Here is a 27,228-nt window from a genome sequence, read left to right as displayed (position 1 = left end):
CTAGAGCATAGAGAATTTATTATAAACACAGCATTTTGCTTTTGTATTTACATTACACTGACATTTTATTCATATTCTCTTAAAAGCTACACAGCTGTAGGCACACCTGGACATGGGATGCATCACAAGAGGCAACAGCTTCATCTCAGTCGCACACACACACTGGCTGCATATACATTTATAATAGAGGCAGAGTCTTAATTACCCAAGCACACAGACATGTAGTTTAAATCCTGCATCTTGATACAGGTTGAATGCCTGAACGGTTTTCAGTGTCACATCCATGTCCTCATAGACAGTACGGGTGGGTTTTTAAAAGTATTTTGGACACTGAAATGAAGGCCAGAAGAACATACACACCTAACACAGCTCAGGAGTCTTTGTAGTAGTTGTTGAAGTTGATGCGAAGCAGGAAATCCTCTAAATGAGGCTGATAACCTCTGTTCACCAGCTTGGTCACCACTGAAGGAAGGAAGAACAAAAGAACTTTTACAGTGCTTTAATCTCACTCCAATAAAGAAAACACTGAAATAATTGAATGCGGGACTTTTTTTGTAATGTAAAAGATGTACCAGTAAGTATTTCTTTTTTTTAAAAACTGTACATTAGACAAGTTAAAATAATGCTACACTCTGTTTAATACTACAAAGGCTCTACTTTGACAAAATAGGACTACACAATCTAGATGTTTTTTGTTTGTGACATGAGACATTTAAAGTCACTGTTTTTATGTGCTCTAAAACCAAAATCTAATTTGACCTGAACCTTGTGCTTTAGCATTTTTCCACTCCCTCTAATCTGTAATCGGATCATTTCCATGTACTGTTTGGTCCATCTGAGTTAATAATGAACCTCTCTGCTCAGAATCCTGTTCTTATCTATTCACTCATAACAGTAAAAAAGGTTGCTTTGGAATTTCCCACAGTATCAGACACTTTGTTGTGCCCCTCATTTACACTCCAGCTTCTTTCATTATTAGTGGTGGCTTTTCACTTACTAACTGAATGTCAAGTGAGTACTTTAAAGCACATCCATTGCTTTTATAATTCTAAAAAAAAAAAAAAAGAGCAACAACTGAATCATTGTTATCTAATTGCTGAGTGAAAACAAAAGAGGTCAGAACTGTTTCACTGTGATGATCTGCTTACAACATTATCAGCATCAGAGAATGCACATAAATATTCATTCAAAGAGATGTAAAACGATATTATCTAGCCTTACCTTTGAAAAGGAAGTGAGAGTAATACTTGAAGGTGTTGTATGACTGCTGCATGGCAATAAAGCTAGGGTGCACTGCCTCCCCCTGCTGGCTGTCCCAGGGCTGTGCGATCAGCTGGGCCCGAAACTTGAGGATCAGGCTGAAGATGCTGTGGATGATATTCATGACCGGAGCCGCTTTCTCCGTCAGCAGACCTCTGGGGAGTGCAAAGTTTAAGGAACATGACAAGAAACTTTAAAGTGATTTTTTCAGAGAGGCTGAAATTATACACACAAGAGTGTGATACTGACAACCTCTCCTAATGAGATTAAATCATTCATCAGGTTCAAAAGTTAGCCTCTGATCCAGCTGGAATTTTAATTAACTTGTTACGAGGAGGTTGAATTAATTTTAGATGAAATTATGGGAGCAAAGTGTGCCACTTCAACTTGCTGTGCCGACACAGAGCCTGAAGAAATTTTATTACTCAGCTTAATTTTGCTGCCTTTTGTGTTGTTGCGGCCTGAATTTGTGATGGTTAAAATGAGATTTTTGGTATCTCTGTAAAAATTCAGAACTATTTGCTGAATACTTTCAACAACAGTTACTTTTGAACTTTACTTTGCAAAGGGTCTGGGTTTCCAAAAATCCGTCTGTAGTTGTGTTTCAGTTAACTGTCATCTTAATGCACTGACTAGTTGAAGCCATTAATCAACTCAACAATTAATCAAAAGAAAACATGCATAAGTTTTTATGACTCTAAAATGTGAGGATTGATTATAGAGTTTTGGACTGAGTGTCAGAAAATCCATTGATGCTGATTGATTGATGAATGCTGAGAAAAAATAAGAAATTTTCCCAATTGGTGAACTAGAACCAGAGAACTTTCAGTGTTTGGGTATAAAAAAATACTTAAACACTTAATCAATTGCCAAAAGTTTGGAGTTTAATCATCTTATAGTTTCAGCTTCATCACTAATCAAACTGACCCCTGACTATATTATCTGAGCCGAACAAACAAAACACGAACCTGAGAAGAGCTGTGAGACCAAAGGAAATGTTCAACTGAGGCAGATTTGTCCATTTCCAGTTTTGGACATGGACAAAGCGAGCCATGCATCTCAGCTTTTAGCCAGTGTGAAACACCAAGGTCTAAAGACTATTGTTTACTTTAACGTTTTGCCACTGCACAATACCCTGATTTGACAGTCTGAGTTATTATTTGCAGGCACAGATCAATCACGGAGTTTTGATTTAATGCATTTTAATTAAGACTAAAACTGCATCAACAGGTGCTGAATGCTAACAGAAAATTAGGCTCAAATATGCAACATAGATTTTTAAATGACGACAAACTGAGTCCTCAGGCTGAAAGCTGAAGACACTGAATACATGCAGTTATGTACGCTTGACACACTAAAAAACGTTTTTTTAAAATGCGTTGTGTTCACAGGGCAACAAAGGCTTCTTTTTGAATTCCAAATTGTCGTTTGTCCTCTTGAAAAATATCATATAGCACCTAATTTATGCATCGAGACAGCAGCAGGTATTATTCTGCAATAAATACTGCAGTTGTACCTTAAATTGTGCACCTGCAGTTCCAGCACTCACCTGAAGATGGCTCTGTTGAGGTAGTCTGCATGTGTGCGGTGGATGGCATCCAGGTCGCTGGCAGTGGCCAGCTTGGCGGTGAATTCGCTCCAGGACACTTGTAGTATCTGATTGGCGATGTATCCCTGGATCACCTTGACAAAATGCTGCATCTCATGTCTGTACAACTGCAGCTGACGGAACTGCACCGAGCGACCCGCGCCTTTCACCAGCGCTGAGGGATGCACAGAGATGGAAAGAATTCATGCTCAGTGCTGCAAGGATTGACGATAAACACTTGACTCTTATGTGTGGGTTGCTGCTTGTTTTACTGTGGGGAGGAAAAAAAACCCTCTGGGATCTTTTTCTTCCTCTTAAATATATTTAAGCTCACTTTAGGCTCTGGAAACCTCTAACCCTTACTCAGCTTTAAATTTTAAAAAATCAATATATGTAGCTCAGCAACGGCAGTAACTGATAGCTGAAGCTGTAATTATTCTGCAGACAGTTCTCAGTTGATCGTGTTCTCATGGTTTTCTTCTGCTTTTTTTGCCAAAAATGTATTCTGTATTAAGTCATCATCTACATCCATTCCATGTGATCAGTGATATAAATAATATACCTGCTGAAGTTTACATCCCTCTAGTAAGGGAATACTTTTTCCCCATCAGGATTCATCCATTTATGTAGTCTGTACACAGGCTTCAGCTGATCAATACTATCTAACCCAGTGAAGCACACTGTTTTACAATCGCCCCACTGGTCTGAGATGCGCTTTGTATAAATAAAACATAAAAGAATTCCAACATCCCCTCAGATGAATATTTTATAAACAGTCGAGGCACAACAGGATGAATGTTAACTCTTCCTTCTCGGGAGGTGAGGCAGAGTCCGAGCTGAGGCTGAATCAGCAGCTCCCGTCTCCTCACCTGTTCTCTTGAGGTGGAACCAGACGTCGCGGAGGCTCCACACCATGTGTTTGAGCTGCAGCAGGAACGAAAACAGACGGTTGTACTTGTTCATGCAGCTGTCTGTGATGATGATATTCAACGGCCAGTCCACCTGGGAGATGACACGAAGTTAAAAAGAAGGGGGAAAAAAACAAAAAAACACCAATAAGAAAGAGCAGCTTGTGAGAGTGAGCGAGTGTGAAGGAAGGGGAAGTGGAACGAGAGTTGAGAAAAAAACAGGTAGAGAGAGTGATGGGGGATGCGAGAGGAGAGGAAAAAGGTGTGAAGACAGAGACATTGACAAAGGAGGTGAGAGGACTGTAAAGGAAATTGTAGAGAGAGATGAAGGTGGAAGAAGAACAGGGAGAAGAAATATGGAGAAGCAAGATACGTGTAGCAAGAGACAAAGATAAGAATCGGGAAAGGTACAAGATGGAAACTCGGCAGTAACGGAAACCGTCGTGATGTAGGGGAGGGAGCAGAACAAAAGCCGAGGACAATATGTGCGGCATTAGTCACTGTGCGTGTCACCCAAAAGATACAACTCCAATCAGTCTGTGAGGTTGAACCATTTAAGTGCGTGATAAGCTCATTTTCCGCACCTAAAGCAGTTTGTCAAAACATGACGGGCTGTCACATTCCAGCTGCCACTCACGCCGAGACAAGCACACCCAGGCGAGGTTACTCACTCCGCTGAAACACTCAGCCTCACCTTGTAGCGCAGCTCCAAACAGTTGAGAGAGTCCGGGGCGTGGGGGTGGAAGGTCTCGGGGAGGAAGCGAAGGGCGAAGGTGAAGTTGCCGGCTAAAGGGGTGTCTCCGTGTAGGCTGTACTGCAGGGCCTTACTGAGGATGGAGTTCAGCACCAGAGGGGTCAACAGCTCGCCTGGAGTTTGGCCACTGCCCAGCTAGACAGAGGACACATTCATCAAATAAACACGCAGAGAGGTCAGACTTTATCACATAAATACGCTGCTGAGGCTGAAACGTTGGCAGGCTGTCACTGCAGGAAAATGTGGCAGGTAGGTGATTATAAGATTAGCTTCCTTTAGGGTTGAAGGTGTGCTAATCAGTGAAATTAGTGCCTGGCTGGATAAATAAAACCGTCTGTCTCAATGGCCTCAAGAGACAGACGCACACGAACGTTTCCGCAGAACAGCGTCGACGTGTTCGCAAAGGCTGCTGCTTGTTACTTCACGACAGGAAGCACGGGCTTGACATAAGCGGTCTAGAAATCTGGCACTGACGCATCATGTGCTAAGAAAAAAAAAAAAAAACAAGCCCGGAGAGAAATTAGATAGAAAATGCTTACAAGGTTAAGCATCTCTCCCTTTAGTTCTGTTCAGTTCTCCTCCGACTCCTCAAGGAAATATCTGGCTCTTTAACTGCTAAGTGCTCCATTATGTTCACCAACTGGTTTCTAGCTGGGTCTGTGTGCAGTTTGGTGCCGAGCAGCTGGCGTGAAGTGGCATTTTAGAGCTTTTTTGTTGAAAATAACTGCCTGCTCCCACTAATAATAAACACTAAAGTTGCAGGCCATGAACCAAAACAAGTTAAAAGAGTGTTGAAATGCTTCTTAGAGGTGAGGGCGACTGCAGAGTCGGGTAATAATCTGCTGTTAAGTTTGACACAGCAAGCGAAGCGCACGGTCATTTTATCCATTACTCATCTAAAAATATTGATCACAGAAACTTTTTGGTTGCTCAGTTTTGCTTGAACATTTAACAAGAGCAATCTTTCTTGAGAGTGGGTACAACTGCAATACTTAGTCTCAAGGATGCTGAATTACATGTTGCAGGAGAAAATATGAACCTTCACAAAAGGAGCTTTTGTGATAATGACACAACAAGCCTACAAGTGTTGCCAACTATGTACTCGGGGTTTGGATGCACATCTGGTATTATTCATTGCTGAATTGATACTTTTCCACTTAAATCTGTAGTGCTGATCACTTCAAGGAAAAAAGTATAGAATGTATTGTACTCAACAAAAGACCAAGACATTTGGCCTTGCTCTAAGATGTCCTTAAACGTCCTTACCTAAAATGCAATAAACTGAACAAAAATACCACATATTGTCCCATTTCAAATATACGTAGGGATGACAGCAACAGAAAAAGCAAAAGAGCGTCACCTTTTCAAAGAGCAGGTCGCTGAGGGACTGCGCAAACTCGCCGTCCTCCATCAGCAGGAAATGCCGCAGTGCCTCAAAGTGTCTCTCCACCCCCAATTCCACAAAGAAGTAGTCCACCACTGCCTTGTTCACCAAAGATACGCTGGAGGCGGAAGGTGGAGGAGAGAATGACCGAGATGAGGACAGAAAAGGTTTGGGACCAGAGTCAGCGCTGACTTGCAAATTTTGTACAGATGATAGAAATGATAGAAAGCTCAGGTTCTAGTTTTTTCCCCACTTTGTGGACAACTTCCTCCGTTACCTTAAATAATCCCCCGGCAATTCACATTTATACAACAGTGTGATTTGGAAAGGTTATCCTTCACTGAAAAGAGAAGAATTTCTTTCAAAAAGTAAAAAAATTCCTGTTAAGCTCCACTGCATCATGCAAGCATGGTGGTAAAAATGTGTTACTAAAATTATGAGCTATGAATTCCAACGCTAAATATACGACATGCCATCTTTGTGTGAAAAGGGATGAGGAAGCCATTTCTTCACACACAAAGGCTAAACTGCACAGTATGCAGAAACATTGTAGGTGAAAACTGACAAGCTTGTCTGAAGTTCTGATGGCATTTTAAACAGAAAAATGATCCTACAGAGATGTAAGGTAATAAGAATTTAAATTACTCCTGCAGTGCACAATATGCACTTGACTGCAGCTGAAGCGGTGCCAAGTAGCAGAAAAATGACATGAGACCAGTGAAAATTCACACCTGCATTCCTGGCTTCATATGTGAAATAAGAAGCTCAGAACTCATACTTTAAAACGCCAACTAGTGATATGCTGGGTGCAAACAAAGATGTTATTTATTCCACTCTAACACCAAACAGCGCTGTTTTTTTTTGTTTTTTTTAACAGACAGACACTCACTGCGTGATGAGCGGGGCAGTGACGGAGTGTTTTATCAGAACTGGCAGGGAAACCATCTCGCTGAGTTGGACAGCTGTGGTGTCGGTGGCTCTGCGGAGTGTGGGGTCCATAGGAAGACCCCAGGGGCCCCGTGTTACCTGCTTCAGCAGCTGACACTCAGGGGACGAGGCTGTGAGAGAGAGAGATGACAGGCATGTTGGTGAGGAAATATCGCTCTGAGAAGTGCAAAAACACTGCTGTTTTACAGAGTGCCAGAAAGAAAAAGACTGTCAGACAAAACCAGACATGTGAATTTCCCTCGGGATTAATAAAGCATCTATCCATCTATCTGCTTTGGGAAATTGTACAGGGTGGGGAAGCAAAAATGTCCTACTGACAAATTTGAATGTCCTGCCCAAACGGTGAGGGTAATCAAAACAATAATTAAAATCAAAGTTCCTTACCTTTAACCAATCTTTTTCGTGTTTGTCAGACCTTGGTGCATTGTGAAGTGAGCAAGCAACAAGCAAAACGCAATAGGGTTTGTGATCTCCTGGATGCCCAAATCCCTCAGAAGGACATTGCCAAGATCGTTGGCATCAGTGAGAGGACCATTCGCCGCATCCAGCATGCCAGAAAATCCAGTTTGGGCACCAGATGGTCCTGGGAGTCTTGGGATCAGATGGCAATAAGATGGCCCCCTACTTCTTCAAGCCAGATCAGAAAATTGGGGCTGATGTGTACTACAAAGTTCTGAGATAAACCGTTTTGCCCTAGCTGAAGGCCACCTACCCTGACAACAATGTGTGGCAGCAAGATGGGGCTCCTGCTCACACATCAATCAAGGTCCAAAAGTTCTGAGTAGAATATGGCGAACTTCTGGCCTAAAGGCATTTAGCCCCCGAGCTCACCTGATCTAAACCCCCTGGATTTTTCTGATGGGGTGCCATTGATTTGAGGACTAATGCCACCCCTCATGCCAATATGGATTTACTTAAGGCTGCATTCAGGGAATGGGAGGCCTACCCCAAGGAGGATATCAGGAGAGCCTGTGCCTCTTTCAGAGGCTGCATCGAGGCCTTCATCATGGCTGATGGAGGACATATTGAATAAACATGTTCTGAAAGCTTTAAATTCGTGTTCTTCAAGAAATCAGTTCAAAATTCCAAAGAATAAAAAAGTTATACCCATCTATAGTTGTTTTTACCCGACAGGACATTTTTGCTTCCCCACCCTGTAATATCCACTTCTTTTATTTTTTACTATCAGCTGCACAGTGGATCGGTGGTTAGCGCTGTTGCCTTGCAGCTTGAAAATCCCCGGTTTGTGTCCTAGCCTGGACCTGGGATCTTTCTGCATGGAGTTTGCATGCTCCCTTGTCCATGTGCGGGTTTTCTCTGAGTTCTCTGGCTTCCTCACACTGTCAAAACATCCTGAGGTTAAGTGGTAATTCTAAATTGGCTGCAGGTGTGAATGTGAGGGTTTGTCTCTATATGTAGTCTGTCATATGTCCCCTGCCTTCACCTTAAGTCAGCTGGGATAGACTCCAGCCCCCTGCAACCCTAATGAGGAATAAGCTGTGTATAAATAATAGATGGATGGAATTTTTACTGTTTTCTAACCATTTTATAAACTAATCAGTTGAGAAATTCTTCAAAAATACAAAAAATTTGCAGTTAAAGACAAAAGCCTTCAAGTCAGAGTGGAATAACACCCCTCTGACACAATCAACCAAAATAAAACATTAAAGCTTCAAATCTTTACTTCAGGGTGATTTCATTAATTAACCGTGCGCTGCAAGTTGTTCCAGCTATTCTGTCCACCCCTATATTTACAGTTGCACTCTCTAAATAATTATGGCTCCTGGCTTTGATCAGTGGTGTGGAAGATTTACACAGCCGAGTAGATTCTGATTGATTCCATGAGAGACCCTGGAAACGGGCATGAATAATAGCAGCACGACTGAGCGCCAAATACAAGAGCAAAAAAGACAGGATATTACTTCAACAAGCCACGATGCACCCCCACCCACACATAAACCAGACTTTTAGGAAATATTACTGATTTTCATGCAAGTCCTTTGCTTGCTGATGGAGTAAATATTTAACAGCCTCTGGGAGTGCAATCCTCCCAAACATGTAAAAAATGTTTGCTTTAATTTACATAACGTGAGCCCTGCAAATCCAAGCTGTAACATTTTTTATTTCTCTGTAATTTGACCTAATGTTTCACTGCATATTAAAACATGATCTGGGCTTATGTGATTTTTCTGCACCTAACGAAAGCTGCTTCCATTTTAATTTGTACACAAATTTTTTGTAGTTTGATGGAAGTGCTACAGTCTCATCTAATTTCTACTCACAAAGAAGACAGCCATTTTAGCAGAATTAATATTCTTAACTCCTTTTTGTTTCTTTAGTTAAATAATGAAATATAAATACTACAGTCAAAAATATGAGCAGGAGAACTGTGATGAAAAAAATCCAATACTTATTTCTGTGCTCTACAGTTAGCAAATGTGCGTTTTTAAAATGCAGCTATAAATAAAGCTTTGACTATTCAGATGACTTCATTAATCATCATCAACATGAAAACACACTCCCAGCTTTGGTCTTTCTAGCGTTTTTTTTTTTTTTTTTTTTTGTGATACAGCTGACCATCCAACGTAGTTTAAATAAATCCACTGGACTTTAAGAAAGTTCCTTGAAGATGTTTCACCTCTCATCCAAGAGGCTTCTTCAGTTCTGGTGGTGGTTGGTGTTGCCAAGGTGAAACGTCTTCAAGGAACTTTCTTAAAGTCCAGTGGATTTATTTAAACTACGTTGGATAACCATGACCTGGATGAATGAGAACCTACACAGACATGATACAGCTGACCCTAAAAAAAAAAAAAAAAAAGATCATGTAACTCGGTTGTTCTATTGTGTGAATACATTTCTGTATTAAAGTTTATTGTTATTCTACACAACTCCACATCCTCTCCTATGGAGTTAAAATGTGAAGTCCCTCTAGGCAATGTTTTCGATCGCTTTGTGCTTCTTTTATAATCATTATGCTAACACTAGCCACTTATGTATGTGCCTGTAGATGCCACTTACAGTTTGTTTTCTTCTAAACACAACAGTCTGGCTGACATAAAGAAAAAACGATTGTCTGTAGTGGAAAATGTTCACATTAATTTCCATACAAAGAATGAAATCATTTCTGCTTGGCCCCTGGATCAAAAGTGAAATGGCTCATTTCTGTTTTTGTCAACTGAAAACTAGACTATCTATAATATTTCACACTTCAGTTGGACACTACTGTATGTAGGATCAAGACCTTACTGCCCAAACTCCCCCTGACAGAATGTACAAAAATGCCCATGTCTTCAACATTACTTTTCCCACGGGAATCATTCATTTTGAGCCAGTCATACATTTTCAACTAACCCATTAGGTTGTAGCAGTCTTCATAGTGCTCCACCTGGTACTGGGCAGACAGAGCCAAGAGGTATTCCTGCTCAGACGTTTCCCCAGGGGACAACCCCAAGCTGGCAGCCCAGGACCCCATGCCCTCAGCCAGCTGCTCACGGAGGCCCGCCGACTTAGAACCTGTGGAGAGATGTAGAGCAATTACTTCAAAGAAAGAAAGAGCAGTGACATCTTAATTTAGGCTGAGAGCAAAAAGCAGGGGTCGTTATCTTTCTGAGCCTTCAAACAAGTTTTTTTTAGACTTTCTAATGCAAAGAAAAAGTCAGGTGCCACAAATCTCAGCCATAAAATAAAACAGTAGTTACACTATGCTTTGTATGGAAATAGAGTGAAGACACTGTAAAAAAAAGGGTATTATATTGGAAGCTCACAAAGCTCTACTGCAGCTAGACGAAAACAGGATACAAAAGAAAAATGGAAAGAATTTAAACAGAACATATAGTGTAAATGATACATTTTAAAACTCCTCATCTTATGTACAAATAATGATCTATCCCAACTCCTCAGAAGGAGTTATAACTTTATAAGGGACTTAACCTGATGATTTTAGGGCCTTGAATTTACTGCACTACACTTTTTGCAATGCAATTTTCATTTCCCGCATGCTTGTAATAGCAAAAAAACAAAAACAAGATAGGTCTCCTTGGATACAAATACAACCTTCGAATCTTATACAAAACAAGAAAATGAATTAAATTAGCTCCAATCAAAGACAGGAAAGTAAAAAGAGTAAAAGCATTCCCATCTTCAACCTCATCTTCTTCAATTTAGCTATTTTATTTTGTCATTTATTTCTACTTGTCAACAAGATCATCTACCCCATGTTTGTAATGTTCTGTCGTGTCTTGAGTTGATGCAATAAAACTGATGTAAAAGTAAACAACACAGTTTATAGGTTTGGATTACATATCCACCAAATATAACATCTCGTATGGTCTCTCTAGAGATAGCATATGTGGGCTCACAGCTGCAGAATGTTAACGTGTGTTCAACTTTGGATGATTTAGTACCTTTGCTGTCTTCATTGTCTTTAGTTTTCTGCTGATTTCCGCCGGCTTTGCCCTTCACCACGCACCCGACGCCGAGTGAAGAATCTGATGAGTGGCCGTAAGCGCTGCCCGGTATTGGAGAGGGCTGCGGCTCCGTCCCCAACACCACACAGCCCACCCCCAGCGTGGAATCAGAGGAGTGGCCGTAGGTGCTGCCCGGTAGCGGCGATGGAAGCGTCTCGCTTTTGGAGACGACACATCCGATGCCTAAACTTGAATCTGAAGAATGACCATGGGCACTGCCAGGCAGAGGACAACGCTTGGGCTCGTCTCCTGAAACTACACATCCAACACCTAATGTCGAGTCTGAGGAGTGACCGTAAGAGCTTCCAGGCAAAGGAGACAATAGTGGTTCTGCTCCAGACACCACACAGCCGGGCTGAAGAGTGCAGTCCGAGGAGTGCCCATGTTTACTCCAACGAGGTCTGGCTTTGGGAATGTTGGACACAAACTCGCCCACTTTGATATTCGCGTCAGAGGCGTGGCCGTGGACGCTGGGAGAAGGACACGGTTCGCGAAAGTCTGAGACGTTCTCCCCAACTTTTATATGAGCATCTGAACTGTGACCGTGAACGCTGGGAGAGGGCAGAGGTGCAGCTACATCTGAAACAAGCTCCCCGACTCTGATGTGGGCATCTGAGACGTGGCCGTGGATGTTTTGGGAAGGAACAGGAAGGACGAATTCTGACACATTCTCTCCAATTTTAATATGAGCGTCAGAAGAATGGCCGCGAACACTGGAGGAAGGCAGAGGAGCGTCGACCTCTGAAACATGTTCTCCAATCTTGATGTGGGAATCTGAGGCATGACCGTGCACGTTTGGAGCGGAAAGTGGAGCAGGTACCTCTGACACATATTGTCCCACTTTTATGTGAGCATCTGAGGAATGTCCATGGATGCTGGGAGAGGACTGATTGGCACATTGATCTGAAACCGGCTCTCCAGCCTTCAGATGGCCACTGGAGATGGGACTCGAAACGCCTGGCAAAGAAATATTTTCACTGGCTTTATTGTGAGCTTCTGAGCTGTGGTCTTGAGTGTTTGTCTCTAGCGGCTCCACCACACCACAGTCTGAAATATTTATTGGAGCTTTTTCATCACCTGGATCCTTGTCGCTTGGTGCTGCTGTGGTGGAGGAGGCGTTATCAACCACATCATCTTTTCTAGCATCGGCAGTTTTACTCTCGTCTTCATTTACCTCCGTTTTACTTTCCAAAACCCCTATTTCAGCATTTGGCGAGCCATTTCCATCTACTTGCTGCACTGAAGCTTGTGAGGGCTGCTTGTTTACTCTTGTATTTTGGGGCTCCTCTGGGGTGTACTGGCCCAGAGCAAAGCTGGAATCAGAGGCTTGGCCAAAGGGGTTGACTTTAGGGATGCTCTCCTGTATTTGAGACATATTCTCTACTATGGGGATGGGAGAGAAAGAGGGGTGGTTCTGGATCGAGTAAGGCTCAACTACAGGCCCCCAGCGAGGTCTGGGCTGGACTGAGGGTTGGCCGGTGATACCCTCAAGCGGACTAAAGGGGGCACTGAAGTCATAGTCTACTAGCTGTGCCGTTGGACAGGCTTGAGGTAGGTCAGAGCTGATCGCCAGTAGGGCCAAATCCATCAGCTGACTGTCAGGCTTCGGTGACTTAGGGAGAAAGTCATTGATGTCGATGTGCTCGGAGATGAGAGCAGGGTCGGCTGTAAGGGGAGCGACATTTGGAAGAGATGGATCATGTGGCGGCGATACAGCTTCAGCTTCTTGAATCTCTGCTGGCTGCAGCTCAGACAGCTCCTCAGTAGGACACTCCTGTCAAGAGAGGCGACTAATTTGAGGATGTGTCAAGGATATATTTCAAGAAAGCATGAAGTAGAAAAAAATGTGATTAATTTTCAAGGAGCAGTGTGTTTTTATACCAGTGTTGGTTTGGCTGCAGGCTGTTGGGCTGAGGGAAGAGGTGGCAATACTTCCTCTGGAGGTCTCTCCGTCCCCAAAGGATATTTCTCCAGTATTGCCTAGAAAGAATATACAAAGCTTTTATTTAAAACACCTAAATTTAAGAGAAATGCAATGTCTTCATTGTCACTTACAGTTAGTACCACAAATATTTGGACAGAGAGAGAATTTTTCTAATTTTGGTTCTGTACATTACCACAGTGAATTTGAAATGAAACAATTCAGATGCAGTTGAAGTGCAGACTTTCAGCTGTAATTCAGCGGGTTGAACAAAAAGATTGCATAAAAATATGAGGAACTAAAGCATTTTTTAAACACAATCAACCAACACAATTGGTTGTGAAGGAGTTTCTCTTCACCATGGAAATAATTCTGCGATCATCCACCACTGTTGTCTTCCGTGGACGTCCAGGTTCACAAGCGCTTTCTTTCTTTCTCAGGATGTACCAAACTGTTGATTTTGCAACTCCTAATATTATTGCAATTTCGCAGATGGGTTTTTCTCTGTTTTCGTAGCTTAAAGACAGCTTCCTTCACCTGCATGGAGGGCTCCTTTGATTGCATGTTGTCTTCACAGCACAATCTTCCAAATGCAAGCAGCACACCTCAAATCAACTCCAGGCCTTTTATGTTTAAGTGGTGATGACATAACAAAGGAATTGCCCACACCTGCCCATGACATGGCCTTTGAGTCAATTGTCCAATTACTTTTGGTCCCTTTTAGACTAGGGTGGCACATATTTAGGAGCTGAAACTCCTAAACCCTTCATCCAATTTGAATGTGGATACCCTGAATTGAAAGCTGAGAGTCTGCACTTTATGTCCATGTCCATTACATAACTATAATTGGAATATGTTTCATTAAACAGGTTAAAAAAAACTTGTGTCAGTGTCCGAATATATATGAAGCTAACTGTATCTTTGTATTCTGTGCATATACGCAAACCTGAGTGTTCTGCCTGTCATGCATGAAGAACTGAGCTCGGGCTTCATCCAGTCTCGTTCGCTGCACTCTCCACATGGCCCGCCTCTCTCTGCGAGCTGCTTCTTCTGACAGACGGCTGTACTGAGCAATCAGCTCCCTCCTATCATTTGATAAATAGGAACACAATGCATGAGTAAATAATTTAGCTGAGAGTCTTATCCAGAGCAACCTACAGGAAATGCTTGTTGAAGAAACCATCATGCTCATGGGCTGCCCTTCTCTATGCCAAATAGCTTTGCTGAAGTTAGCTTCATATTACGACTGAACTTCATTCATAAACATGAAGCTCGCACACAGCTGATGTAATTTTTGCAGATAACTCTTGATATTCCACATGATACTATAAATAGTAGGTCTTATTGGAGTACTGAATAATTTATACTTAAATTTGAGTGCAAATCATCCAGCAATCAGTGTTCCTCCTTCTCGTGGCTCGGAGAGACTGATAAGTGTAATGGTTGGCATATGCCTGTGTGCTTTAATACTGAGCAATTACCGAAACCCGTTATTAGCCCCCTTAAAAATCTATAATCAATTAATCAGCAAGGCCTGTAAAATACGAAATCTATGTTTTGCTTAATAAAAGCATCCGAATTTAGCTTTTTTCCCTAGCCCATTTGAAACATATTAGGTAATGCAATCCTGAATGTTGGTTATGGTATGGGAGGAGAAGTATGGGATGTGAACTGGTTGGATGAAAAGCTGCAGATGCCAGGTGGGTTTTTTTTTTCCAGTTTTGGTACACTCTGATCTCTAACATGTCGTCAAGCTAAAATAACAGCTTGCTATTTGCGTTACAGCCTCTGATGACATTTGCTCATGCTGCGGCATCACACGGTTACTCCAACTGGACGGAAACCCGGCACAAGCCCCTCCAATGGAATATGTCAGACGGAATGAACTGAAGTCTCATCATGTTTGCACGTAGTCAGTTAATATATTCGACATCAAATAAAATCTTAACAGAGATTAGTCAATCATTAAAAAGACATCTCCAGTAGCAGCTGTAAATGGTAGTCAGACCTGGCTCTCTGCTCCAGCTGCTCCTCCAGGGCTTGTAGTCTTTTTTCTCTGTCCCTCAGCTCTCTGGCAAAGCTGAAGTCATCTTCCTCCTGCTTTTTCTTGGCCGCGCTCCGCCACTGGTGCCACACACACATACACATACATACATAATTGCTTTTGACTCCGAAAATGAGACCAAATATGATGCAGCTGAAATGTACGACTCCTTAAATTTTGTTTACGTAATTTCACCTCTTTCTAACTTTTCTTCCTCCCACATGCACATATATTACTTTCTAACAAGTACAGTTTAAATCTGTGCCTCCTTTTCACACTCAACAGTATTTTTTTTACCCTCTCTCTCACGCTTTACTACCTCTTGCTCCTGCTCCAAGTGCTGTTTCAGTTCCTCAAAACGCTCCCTCTTCTTGGCCTCCTCAGCCAGACGTTGCGACACCTGGCGCCCTACAGGAGGCGAGGGAGATAACAGTGAGCCGTTTACTCCTCCACACACAGGAAAGTACATAACATCTCCGTCTCCCCCTCACACACACAGCAACATCACCATCTGCCCCGCACAAACACCTTCGAATACGCCTCTGCCAAGACACACATACAGCATCAGGCCAGACATTTCCCCCGCCCAGCCACCACCCTCCTTCCCAACTTTGCCACACATCTTCTGAAGAAATAAATGATGTGAGGAGTTTGCTAAACTGTGCGAGTGATGATTAGATTTCACAGCTCGTAGTACTGGAAACTATTCAAAGCGTTCCTCACTGCGATTGCTCCAGTGCATCTCTGCTGCTCTCCTGAGGGGAGCGAACGGAGCCGAAGGAAGCTCTTGTAGTCGGGAGTCAACAAGCGTAGTGTAGGTTATACTTAGAGATGAGCCATTTGTTAACGGTATACTGAGCAGGATGAGGCTGGGCACATACATCAAAGCACTGTATAACATTGTACTCCCAGCACGTGTGTGTGTGTGTGTGTGTGTCTTTGTAAGACTAACCACGGATGCTCTCCAGGGTTTTGACTGCTGACTCTCTGACCTGATTGATCAGCTCCTGGCGTGCTTGCTCTGTTCGGAGGACCTAACGACAGACAGACAAGAAATCATCATTAACAAAGATCTATCCCCCCCGGCGATGTAGCTCACCCCTCCTCCTCCACCTGCACATAGGATGTAGGCCATACAAAGCCAAGGTGAGGCACTACATCCCTCAGCTGCATCATTTTAATGGCTTGCTGCTGAAATTCCCAGCACGAAATAATCTTCTTTTATCTTGCGGAACAACACTTGTGAAATAATTTACCTTGCGGCAGGTGACTTAAGTTTGGTTGAAATTTAACTGAAGCTTAACAAATGAACAAAAACAGGAATGTAAGTTGCCACTGCTTGACAACAGAATGCATGCATTACTTGCTCCTCCCTGCTGATGGCGCTGTGCTTAGCAATCCTCTCCATGCGTCCCCGATACACTGCACAGTCCCTCTCAATCTCCTCCACCTCCTGGAGGGAGAAGGTGACAGCGATGCGGGGCGCCGGCAGCTCCGACCAGCAGATGTAGTGCTGTGGACACACAGCGAAGAGATAGTGAGAACTATAAAAGGAGGCTCATTGTTTCAAGTGGTAATTCAGATGACTCATCCGATGGATTTTTGTTGATATCCAGTTTTCTTGCCTCAAAGACCCTTTCAAAATTAAATATATGCTATCAGCTGTAGCAAATGTTTCCATCTAAGATGAGATGAAAGCGAGATCTCGGTATAAATATGAATTAGAAGCTATTAAAATGACCTCTGCAGAGATGGGGTTGCATCTAATTTGAATTCAAGGCATCAATTAATTCAGGTAAATTTTCCACATCAGTTTCATATCCCACCATTGAAAATACACACATGTAACTAAACTCTCACCCCTCTGCATCTCTTTAGAAGACGGCACATCCAACACCGTTCTTGGTCTTTCATTTGCATAGTTTATGGCAAAATGTATCAAACACAATATCACAAATCCATGGGAATAATTCACCATTAAGCTTTCAGAAATTGTATTAATTACTGTCAAAAACATGAAAAACTGAAATGGAAATCAGAAAGCCCCAGACTGTAGAAATGAGTAATTGGATAGCATTAAATTGATTGTGCATGAAGACACTTTACAAAATATGGAAACCTTTTATGGGAAAACATTTATCTAAATCACATTGAGTGGGCCTCTTCTGCGAGTCCGATTTTATCACGCAATTATGTTTTATCGTGCTACACTATAAAAAGTGAAACTTCCCCATGAAATCATTCTTGTACTGTTGTATGTGTACAAATGTGTACATTGATTGTTGAAATAAGTATTTTCAATTTTGATAAGGCTGGTAGGTTTACATACACGTTTAATTTTGACAAATAAACTAAAACTAGAACAGTCCATTGCATTTAGCATTTAATTTAGAAGATAAAAATGTGTTTTTAATAAAAGATGAGCTACATCAAATAGCCACTGGCAAACACAAAAGTGGCCATCACTTCCATTTTGCATCTTTAATCCACAATTTTTAATGTGTTCATAGCCATCCTGCTGTTTGTTCAGGAATGAAAGACCCTAACACAAATGTAAAATGGCAAAGAGAGAAAAACTGTAGCTACTGAATGCCAATTAGTCAGAAGCAAAGGCCCTGCGGTTTAGGTCAGGCAGGTCAGGACAAAAAAAACATTACATTCTTGTGAATCAGCGGGCAGGTCAGAGGGAAGAGAAAAAGCTGAATGCAATTAGATTACTAACAAATATCTATGCTTCACTGAAGGTCGTCACTTTTACTGATAAACTAATCCAAGTGAAGGTTCCATTCTCATACTAAGATAACACTTTAGCCTTCAGCTTTGCATACTTGTTAGGTGGTAACTCATAATGATACACTGGTCACCTTTAGTGTACATAAATATCAACTACCTCTGAGTCAAATATTCAATTTATCTATTAAAAGAAAATTAAGATTTACAAAAAAAAATGATAATCAGTTAATCATTAAAGTCTATTTAAGCTAAAATACAAAAAAATGATGGTTTCTTCTTCTCAAAAGTGACAATTTGCTGTCTGCCTTTGTTATATGTGATAATTAACTGAATATCTTTTAGGTTTGCTCTATTTATCGACAAAAGCAAGCCAACAATTCATTGATTATTTTTTTCACATCATAATTAAAGTTAATCAACAAAATTTTTTTTTATTGCAGCTCTGTTATCATCAGGTACATGCTATTCATTTATTTATCAACTACACTCAGTTATTATTGCAATTCATTTGGACTCAGACAGTTCTCACCATAATATTTTGAATTAACATGTAACATCTTGAAATGCCTTATTTGTCTGACCGTCCAAATCCAAAAAATATTCAGTTTTCAGTGAAACAAACCAAAGGAAAGCACACTTTTCTTACATTTAGAAACTGGAACAGGCAAACTGTTGGCATGGAAAATGACTAACAAATAATGAGCAGCCAAAGTGGCTGCAGACTATTTTTCTGCCAATCAGCTAAATGAATAATAAACTTCTCTTTCATGATAGCTCTGACACTAAAGAAGAAAATACACATCTACAATGGCAATGTTAGTATTTTACAAAGCAGGACAGTTCAAAGTGGAGAGGTGACTGGATGAAAGTACTGCCTGAGCACCAAAACAGAATGTATCACAATACTGCTGACAGCGCATTGATGATGTTTTAGAGGAGACAGTGTCCCCATATGTCGCAGCATTGATTATTTGTCCCGCTGTTTGCGAGCAGTATAGATTTACAAATCATGAATAGAATTTGTGTTGTGGCAGGTGGATAAATGTGGAGTGCAAGTGGATTTTGTGAATGTTCGAATCAATCAGTTTGTGTATGCTCAAGCAAATACAGTAAACTGAATCACTGTTAACAGCAAAAAAAAAATAGAAAGATTACTTTACTACTATTACTTTTAAGGATTACTTTACATGCTGAATGTATTTACTTCAAACAAGAGTCAAAATTAATTTTTCCCATGAACAAACCATTTAATTATATGTATTGGTATCTTTACACAGCATTTGGTAGCATAAACCTCCCTACATTAACATATATGAATGTGTTAAATGTGCAAAACAAACCTGTGGGCAGCAGATTTTGAGGAGGTTGATGGTCTTTCCACAGACGTACACGTCATTTGCAATGTGTCTCAGGAAGATTGGCACACAATCCTCCACATCCTTTGAGATCAGAGTGTAGCCTTGAACCCAGAAGTGTTTGTCTGCAGAAATTCAAAGAGGCCTATTACAGGTTGTCCTACAACACCGAGCAAGTAGTTTTAGTGGTCCATTATGTCTCTGATAACAGGACATCACTCTCACAACAGAAACACCTAAAAGTAGTGGTAGTGGAGTAACACACAGCCGGTGTTGGGCCTAAAACTTTTCCTTATTAGTATGACTTACGGGGCATGGCAAAACTCTGGCCGCTTGAATTAACACTTGGAAATTGTTAGCGCTTAGCTCAGTGATCCTAAGCAAAAAGCATAAGAGAACATGAACGCACCGAGCTTCCAGAGCTCTTTATAGAAAGCCTGAGGCTTGCCAAGAAAGCTTAGCTCCTGATTGCTTCCTTAGCCGGCGGAGTTCGAGGAGAACAATGACATTTGTGTGTCCTCCAAAAAGCAGGAGCCAGAAGTGCAGAGGTTCGCTGCAGGAGTTGATGAGGTGTAGCCGATGAGCAAATGAACCTGTTAGCCAGACAAAGCCGAGGTGGTGGTCTGACCTTGAATGGGGTGTTGCATGACATACAATATTTGGACAGACTACAATGATTTGTTTAAGACTGTATTTATGAAGCACTGTCAAGATGACAAAGTTGCAGTGTGCATAATTGTTTGGGGAATAGGGTTTCACGAAGATTGTTCGTTACTTCCAGAAATTCTCAGACGCGAGACTGAAACAAATGCTATTTTCATTAACTATTAATATGCTGACTGGTATCTGAATTAATCATTCTGTGTGTAAAATTTATGAAAATACTGAAATATTTTGCCTGAGCCAAAGGTGATTTTTATATATTGTTTTGTCTGACTTGTCTAAATATAAAAAAACCCCAGAGATATTCAGTTTACTATTAGAGATGATGCAGAAAAGCAAAAAAAAAAAAAAAAAAAAAATCTGGATATTTGACGGTGGTGACATTAAACATTTAGCATTTTTTGACTAAGAAACACAGTTAATGATCTACCAGTTCATCAGCAGAATTGCTGATTATCTTTTTCTCCCCAAGAGCAACTGTTTATACAATACACTACTATTAATAAATAAACAATTAGATGTTCAAAAGAAAAATCAGCTGCAGTCATTTTAATAATTAATTATTTCGGTCACCAAATATTTGATGGCTGTAGGTTCTTAAATGTGAAAATGTTTTGTGGGGATTTTATTCTTATACAATATTTGATTAAATTACTTTTTACTCTACGTAGGATATTGATGATGAGCTTTTTTCCCTCTGCCTTTTGGGGGTTTTTCAGTTGGTTAATTAGCAGTTTAATCAACTATAAAAATAAATATTTAATGCAGCCCCAATTGTTATTCCCTTACATTAATGAATAGAAAATGAGCAACACTGCCTTTTCAAATCAAACTACTGACACAACACATAATCCTAGATGTGGTAATGAGGACCAACTGATAAAAATGTGAAATAGGACATGGCATTGAAAAGCAGCGTGAGCAAAGCAGCATAACGAACACACACTAAGTCAGCAGGCAGCTCCTGTAGAGTACAGACGGATCTAATCTGCCCTCCAAGCCCCATCTCTGCTCCTCGCTTCTGTTCTCCTCAAGAAATCAAGCCATTAATTGGACTAAAAAAAGATTAATTCAGCAAGCTCTGATTTGTCAAGAGAAAAAAATAAAATGAAAAGCAAACACATTTCAGAAAAAATATTCTGTTTTGACCAGCATGGTGTACCAACTGAAAGAATAAAGGACCGATATTTATTTGTGTTTGTCCCTGTGGCTTACTGAGCGAAGATGATTCTGGTCCGCCCACAGCTGGGGTTGCCGATTCTGTTTCCCACTGATTATCATCCAATAACTTCACGACATCCTTTATAGACACAAGGACAAATCCAACTAGGCAATAAAGGCTGTAATGAAATCTATTTTTTTCTGCTAGACAATCTGCCTGGCAGCCTTTTCATTTTCAGAACCTGCTGACTGAAGCCGGAGTGTTTATGTGACAACGTGTGTGTGAGTGTGCGTCGCCTCACCTCTGAAGCTGAGGTATTCCTCGTTGACTTGGATCATGAATTCTCCATAAACATCTCGAAACACGCCGCTGTACACCCAGTCAGACACAAACCTAAGTGAAGAACAGAGAAAAACACAGTCGGACACGGCGCTGACGCGCTTAGGGAGATCAATCAAGTTCTGCATATCAATGAATTTATGTCCTTGGGTTTGTTTTTTGGGACATAACGGTGTGTGAAAACAGCGACTGACCGTGTATAAGGTTCACAGCTGCTTTTCAGCAGCGACAGAAGCACGGGATAGTTCTCGTTGCTGCAGTTATTCTGGGCTTCATTGTACAGGTAGGACAGCAGTTTAACACCCTGAGGAGAACCGCATGGCACTGAGCTGACACCACATCTGATAGGCTAAACACCCGCCATGATAGATGACATATTGCAGGTTGCAGATAAAAGAGCACTCACCACAGGAAAGGTAGCCTGGCCTGCACCCAAAGGCCCATCCACGCAGCAAAGCTCCGACAGGTACCTTAGATTAAACGAAAGCAGCGTTTGTTTTTTTTATCTGATGATATTTGCATCAAGGTCGATGCTTTCAGAACACGACTGCACTGCCGACTGGGTGAGGTTGAGGTTCAAAAGTGTGAAATTAACACTAGGCAGCAGTATAAAAAAAAAGGGCTTTGACCTCACCTGAGCTGGCGGCCCACTTTGCGGAAGAGGAAGCCGATTGTCAACAGGCTGAGCGTGGGCGGAGTGCTCAGAACACAAGCCCTGTAGTAATGCAGATATTTTCTCAGACCGCCGGTGAATGCCTTGGAGGAGAAAAAGATTTTTTCAGCGGATGTAAAGCTGCTGAACTTGTCAATTTCCCTTGAGTATAGATTAATAAATGCACTTGCACCTTTTTGTGCCTTTGCTGTGCCACATATTGTAGACCTGTTAGGAATTATGCTTTCATTTACCCTCATGTATTCCATCTATTTTCTTCCACTACTATACTTGAATTTAAAGGTTGTTCTGTGTACATGTGCAGGAACTGTGTATTTGCTTGTTTCAAATTGCCAACTGAGGGAGAGTTAAAAGTATTTTGAAATGACTAGCACAACACTAGTATCAAGTGCGCTAGTGCAGACAACAAGTGGAGAACTGAGGCAAAATATCTCATTGCGGTGGTATCAAAGATTTTTTTTTGTTTGTTTGTTTTTACAAGCACACCTGGAATACTAGGCCCTTCTTGTCGGCGCTCTGCAGAGAAAAGCGGCTAAGTCTCAAGTAGTAGGTGCCATACTGGGCCAGTTCCCCCAAGAGACGAGACACGCTCTCTGGAGAGGCTCCGGACACGCACACGCCAGGCCTGACGTCAAACTGAACGCTCTGTGAAGGAAAGCACATATTTACAGACTGTAGACAAAACACAACAACTAACTGTACAGTCTAATAAAATCCAATAAAACAGTCCTGCAGCAAAGACCGTCTTTGCAAAGCTTCTAATATTGAATTTTGTCGAGGCTGTCGGAGAGTCACCTCCATGGTGATTTCTGAAGGATGTGTCGCTGCTGTTATTATATTAGACTGTCTTACATAATCAGGAGTGTGCCATTTTGTCTTTCTCACGGATGTTTTATGAGAATTGGATATAGTGTTTCTAGACAGCGCTCTTCTGGGAGCACAAAAATGACACAAACAACATTTTGCAATTTAGCGTCACCCCAAACACATTGGAAGAACAACACCTCTCTGATCTTTGGAGCAAAGTTTTAACGTCGCTTGCTGCTAAACTCTTGTATTAGATGACATTATAGTGCGTTATATTGCTTATGATATTGCATCCATCTCCTGTAACAGACTGTATGTTAAAGGTAAACGTCTGCTAGAGAGAAAAGAAAAGGGGCCAAGGGAGTAAACAAGATTATTAAGAGGCAATTTATGTCGCAAAAATAACTATAATCTTCTGGAGGAATAAGAACTTAATGGGGAACAACAAACCGACAGAAGAGCTCTCCTGTGGTTTTGCTTTCATCCTTAGGAATATTCTTGATCATTTAATCAGGGAACTGACTTGACATTGTCATCTTTTGTCTTTTTTCTTTTTGTAGTTTTGTGGGAATACGCTTTTATAAGTCAACTGGGTTTGTTTATATCACTCATACACAAATTGTCCATTGATTCTAATCTCTCTCTCTGTGTTTTTCCTAATTGTATGCTGTCACTGTGCTTTTATTCTCTTTTATCACTTCAGTCTGACAGAGCGCTAAAACAGAGCACTAAAACAGCAAATCTGTTGCATTTAACTGGATTTTAGAGGCTAATAAATGACTAATGAACTGCACCTGGTTGAGGGGGAAGGTAGTGGAGGCCACTCCAATCAGCACATTGAGGAGGTCAGACACCAGCTGCTTCTGAGAGTCCAGGGGCAGTGGAAGGACAGGAGAGGGGGTACTTGTGCTCACCACCCTCATCTCCCCCTCCCACAGCCGATAGAGCTGGTCAAAGGCCTCCCTGCCTCCCTCTGTGAGATAAAAAGATTCCCTTTTCCCTGGTGGGCTGGTGGGAGAAACAGAGAGAAGAACTGAAAACACAACAAACTCTAAGAGGACACCTCACTGAATCTGAAGTTTGCAGCATGTTTTGCTTTGCCTCATAGAACCTTTATTTAACTTAGGAGCCTATCCATTAAAATTTTGTCTCCCACAACTCTGATAGTTTGTAGCATACAAGCCATTTATGAAGCTTAAAGGCCAAACATCCACTGCTGTCACTCTGTAAAATGAGTGATTTTCTGTTTTAGGGTGTCACAAATAGGCTTTGGATGGTTGGTTTGACAACAACAAAGAAGTTGAAGGCAGCACCTTTAACTCTTAGATGTTGTGAAGATACTTTTTTGCCATTTTCTGACATTTTTAAACTTACCAATTAATTAAAAATACAAATGGCTGACCAATTTTTAAAAAAACAGCAAAAAAAAACCCCACCCAGCATAAAACATCTTAGATAGGTGATGAGCCACCACATGCAGCCAGAACAGCCCACTGTAATTGCTTCTTTGCATTATATATTCAACTCTCTGAAACACTCCCTAACAAATCCATTCTTTAAAAAAAATATTCCATTATTTGGGGGTTTGATGATGGATGGTGCTAGAGAGTGCTGTCTAACATGCCGGTCCAAATTGTCTTATAGGTATTCGGTTGGGTTGAGATCCGGTTATTTTCACACACAACCCATTCAGTGATCCCTCCTTCAAATGAATGTGAGCATTGTCATCCTGATCAAGACGACTCCCATCAGGATAGAATGATACATCACAAAGCAAAGGTGATCATTCAGAAATACTTTGAAGTTTGTTGACCCTTCACAATAAGGGGACAAGGAGCCAGCAAAATGCCCCCCACAGCATAAAAGAGCCACCAGATCTCCCTGCTATACGGCTCAAGGGTTCAGCTATTTCCTTTAATTTGTCACGTTAAATAAAACAGGATTGAATAGAATATCTTTATTGTCAATGTGACATGCAATGGATTTCGTCATCGGTCAAATAATTTTGGCGCGTAACTGAGATTTTTTCAGATTAAACAACGATTTAGCACGCCTATGATCAAACTGATGGGTGACTTACCAGCCAACAGACTCCCAGCAGCGACGTCTTCCAGGCTCAAACGTACGGAGAGCCTCCCAGATATCAATGTCTGGGATGGAGCTGGGCTCTGACTGAGAGTCTGGGGTCAGGTTGGAGGCTGACTGGAAGCCCTCATCCTCAGACTGATCTAAACAGTGGGGGACCTGCACAGAACACAAATGAGACAGCACACATAAACAGTGAAATAAATACAATTCTACACTTTCATTTAGCAGATGCCTTTATCCAAAGTGACGTACATCTGAGAGTAGATACAACACAAGCAGGGATCTCGTCAGGAAAAAACAAGCGGAACAAATGCCATAAAACAAGTTCAAGTGTGATAGCGTCATGGTGCCAACAGACAGTGCAGGAGGTAATCAGATTTATTTTTTTTGCAGTCCAGTCTGTTGAGTGCAAAGGTGTTCAGTGAAGATAAATGACTTAAATCAAACTCTAAAATGGGTGTAGGGTTTCCTGACCGTGTGACAAAACAACTCAAACTAAACAGCATGCATCTGTTTAGATACTAGACAAAGCTATAGTCTCTTACCCTGATAGCCAACCCAGTTACGTCAATATTACTGGGTATAGGAGGCAGGTCCAGTCTGATGTCTATGTCTGAGGTGCGAGTGTGTTGCAGTGCTCCAAACAGCGTCAGCCTGGTCTCCTTCTCAAATCTTTCTTCCACTTCCAATTTAGTCCTTAAAGCTAGCAGTCCTGTGCCCGGCGGAGCGTCCATCAATCTCTGAGTTCCATACAGACTCTCCAAAGTCCCCCATTCCTCCCCACACATGAGGCCCCATGCCTGGGCTTCTAGTCTCTGCAAGTCCTCACTCTGGTAGCTCCAGGGCCGAGGCCTCCTCAGCACGGGTCTCTCTAGCCTCATGTAGTCTCTGCTGAAAGAGGTTGGTGGTGGAGGTGCCGAACCAGCCAGGTGAACCAGGAGCTCGAGCACTGCGTCTACTTCCTTCAGACCAGAGGATGCTCCCTCCGGCAGCATCTCCAGCTGCTCCTCCAGTCTCTCTGCCTCCTCTCGGCAGCCGGCCACCCGTAAGTCAAAACTTATCATCAGGACTTTGTTTCTGGGTGGTGTATTCGCTGTGGCACTCGGTCCTGAGGAAGACCCTTTGGTGCCATCTTGAAATAGTTTTGACAACAGGGCTCCATAGGCACGCTTCTTGAGTGATCTGTGGAAACTTTCTCTGGAAACTCCTCCCAGAGCTCGACGCTTCCATGACACCCCAGAGAGGCTGCAGTCACACAAGGCGCTCAACAGCTCAGTGATGCTGCTGTTGCAGCTGGACTTCATGGGGTTGTTATTGCTCTGGTACATGGTGACACTGTTGCCTCAGCCTGCCATGAGTGAAACAAGAAGATGTTTAATTCTTTAAAGAGGAAACTCAGCACGGATATTTTATTATTTTATGAAACTCAAAACTAGCTTACACAGCTACCATTGTAAAGAATATGGCAAATGGTTTGCTAGACTTGGTATAACACACACACATACATACACCACACAATCTTCAGTTACAAAAAAATTTCTACAGCAGGTTTCACCTATTATGGCGTACGAGCTTTGATAACAGAAGCTAAAGCAGGCAGTAAATGCACCACAAACAGCTAATGGTAACTAGCTACACAGCTAGCAATGCTAGCTAACGTTTGCTATGCCAAACCGGATACATATTTAACACTCTCAGTTTGACTACGAGCTAAATGCACACTGCACGAAATTGTCAACTCTCTTGAAACGATGTGTTATCAGCTCATTCACCTGAGAGTTTCAACCTTGCATCCACCCAAAGCGACTTCTTCCACTGCATGCTAACGTTTGTTATTAGCATTCTACACCTAGACCAGTCTGCCGTCCAGCTTATGTAGTGAACATGCCGAACCCGATAGATGGACCATCTGTGCAGCTCCAGCAGTGGTCTCTCTCAGCCCGTGTTTCAGCACATTAGTGCCAGATAACGGGCGGTGATGTCTACTTGCTGGCCAAAAACAAGCTAACTGTTTCAGTCATCTTCCATCATTAGAAGCGGGACTACAACAAAATTAGAATCTGCCCCCTCCGATGTGATTGGACAAACGATTGTTCGGTCTCCAATTATTGGCTAATGGAGTTGAATAAGCTATG

General features: G+C 41.8%; 1 protein-coding gene across 2 annotated transcripts; it reads right to left on the bottom strand.

Moving 5' to 3' along the window:
* Position 1: 1 nt before the first annotated feature.
* On the bottom strand, positions 2 to 27,155 carry tubgcp6 (tubulin, gamma complex associated protein 6). 2 transcript variants are annotated; one of them, XM_051951949.1, is made up of 25 exons: positions 26,866 to 27,155; positions 25,639 to 26,441; positions 25,086 to 25,249; positions 23,800 to 24,013; positions 22,685 to 22,843; positions 22,160 to 22,281; positions 21,932 to 21,995; positions 21,720 to 21,829; positions 21,488 to 21,579; positions 19,347 to 19,486; positions 16,637 to 16,786; positions 16,226 to 16,307; positions 15,593 to 15,681; positions 15,238 to 15,353; positions 14,176 to 14,314; positions 13,190 to 13,288; positions 11,246 to 13,082; positions 10,194 to 10,355; positions 6,784 to 6,952; positions 5,871 to 6,012; positions 4,451 to 4,645; positions 3,718 to 3,850; positions 2,810 to 3,023; positions 1,222 to 1,415; positions 2 to 462 (listed from the first exon to the last, which is right to left on the bottom strand). In XM_051951949.1, exons 2-25 carry the CDS (start codon positions 26,419 to 26,421, stop codon positions 371 to 373), a joined length of 5,661 nt encoding a protein of 1,886 aa, XP_051807909.1. In that variant the 5' UTR covers positions 26,422 to 26,441; positions 26,866 to 27,155; the 3' UTR covers positions 2 to 370. The 2 variants fall into 2 exon arrangements, with proteins under 2 accessions (XP_051807909.1, XP_051807910.1); XM_051951950.1 differs by having other exon boundaries at positions 26,987 to 27,155.
* Between the last annotated feature and the right edge of the window lie 73 nt (positions 27,156 to 27,228).

Source organism: Acanthochromis polyacanthus, chromosome 8 (genome assembly GCF_021347895.1).
Source record: "Acanthochromis polyacanthus isolate Apoly-LR-REF ecotype Palm Island chromosome 8, KAUST_Apoly_ChrSc, whole genome shotgun sequence".
In the NCBI taxonomy this organism is placed as follows: domain Eukaryota; kingdom Metazoa; phylum Chordata; class Actinopteri; family Pomacentridae; genus Acanthochromis; species Acanthochromis polyacanthus.
Note: the sequence above shows the minus strand (reverse complement) of the source record. Positions and strands in the feature narration are given on the sequence as shown.

Excerpts from the sequence above, each read along its gene's own strand:
- tubgcp6 (XM_051951949.1), bottom strand. The coding sequence starts at position 26,421 with ATGTACCAGAGCAATAACAACCCCATGAAGTCCAGCTGCAACAGCAGC. Across the intron at positions 13,083-13,189 it reads CTGCAGCCAAACCAACACTG|GAGTGTCCTACTGAGGAGCT; the intron begins GTATAAAAACAC and ends CTCTCTTGACAG. Across the intron at positions 1,416-2,809 it reads CTCAACAGAGCCATCTTCAG|AGGTCTGCTGACGGAGAAAG; the intron begins GTGAGTGCTGGA and ends TGCACTCCCCAG.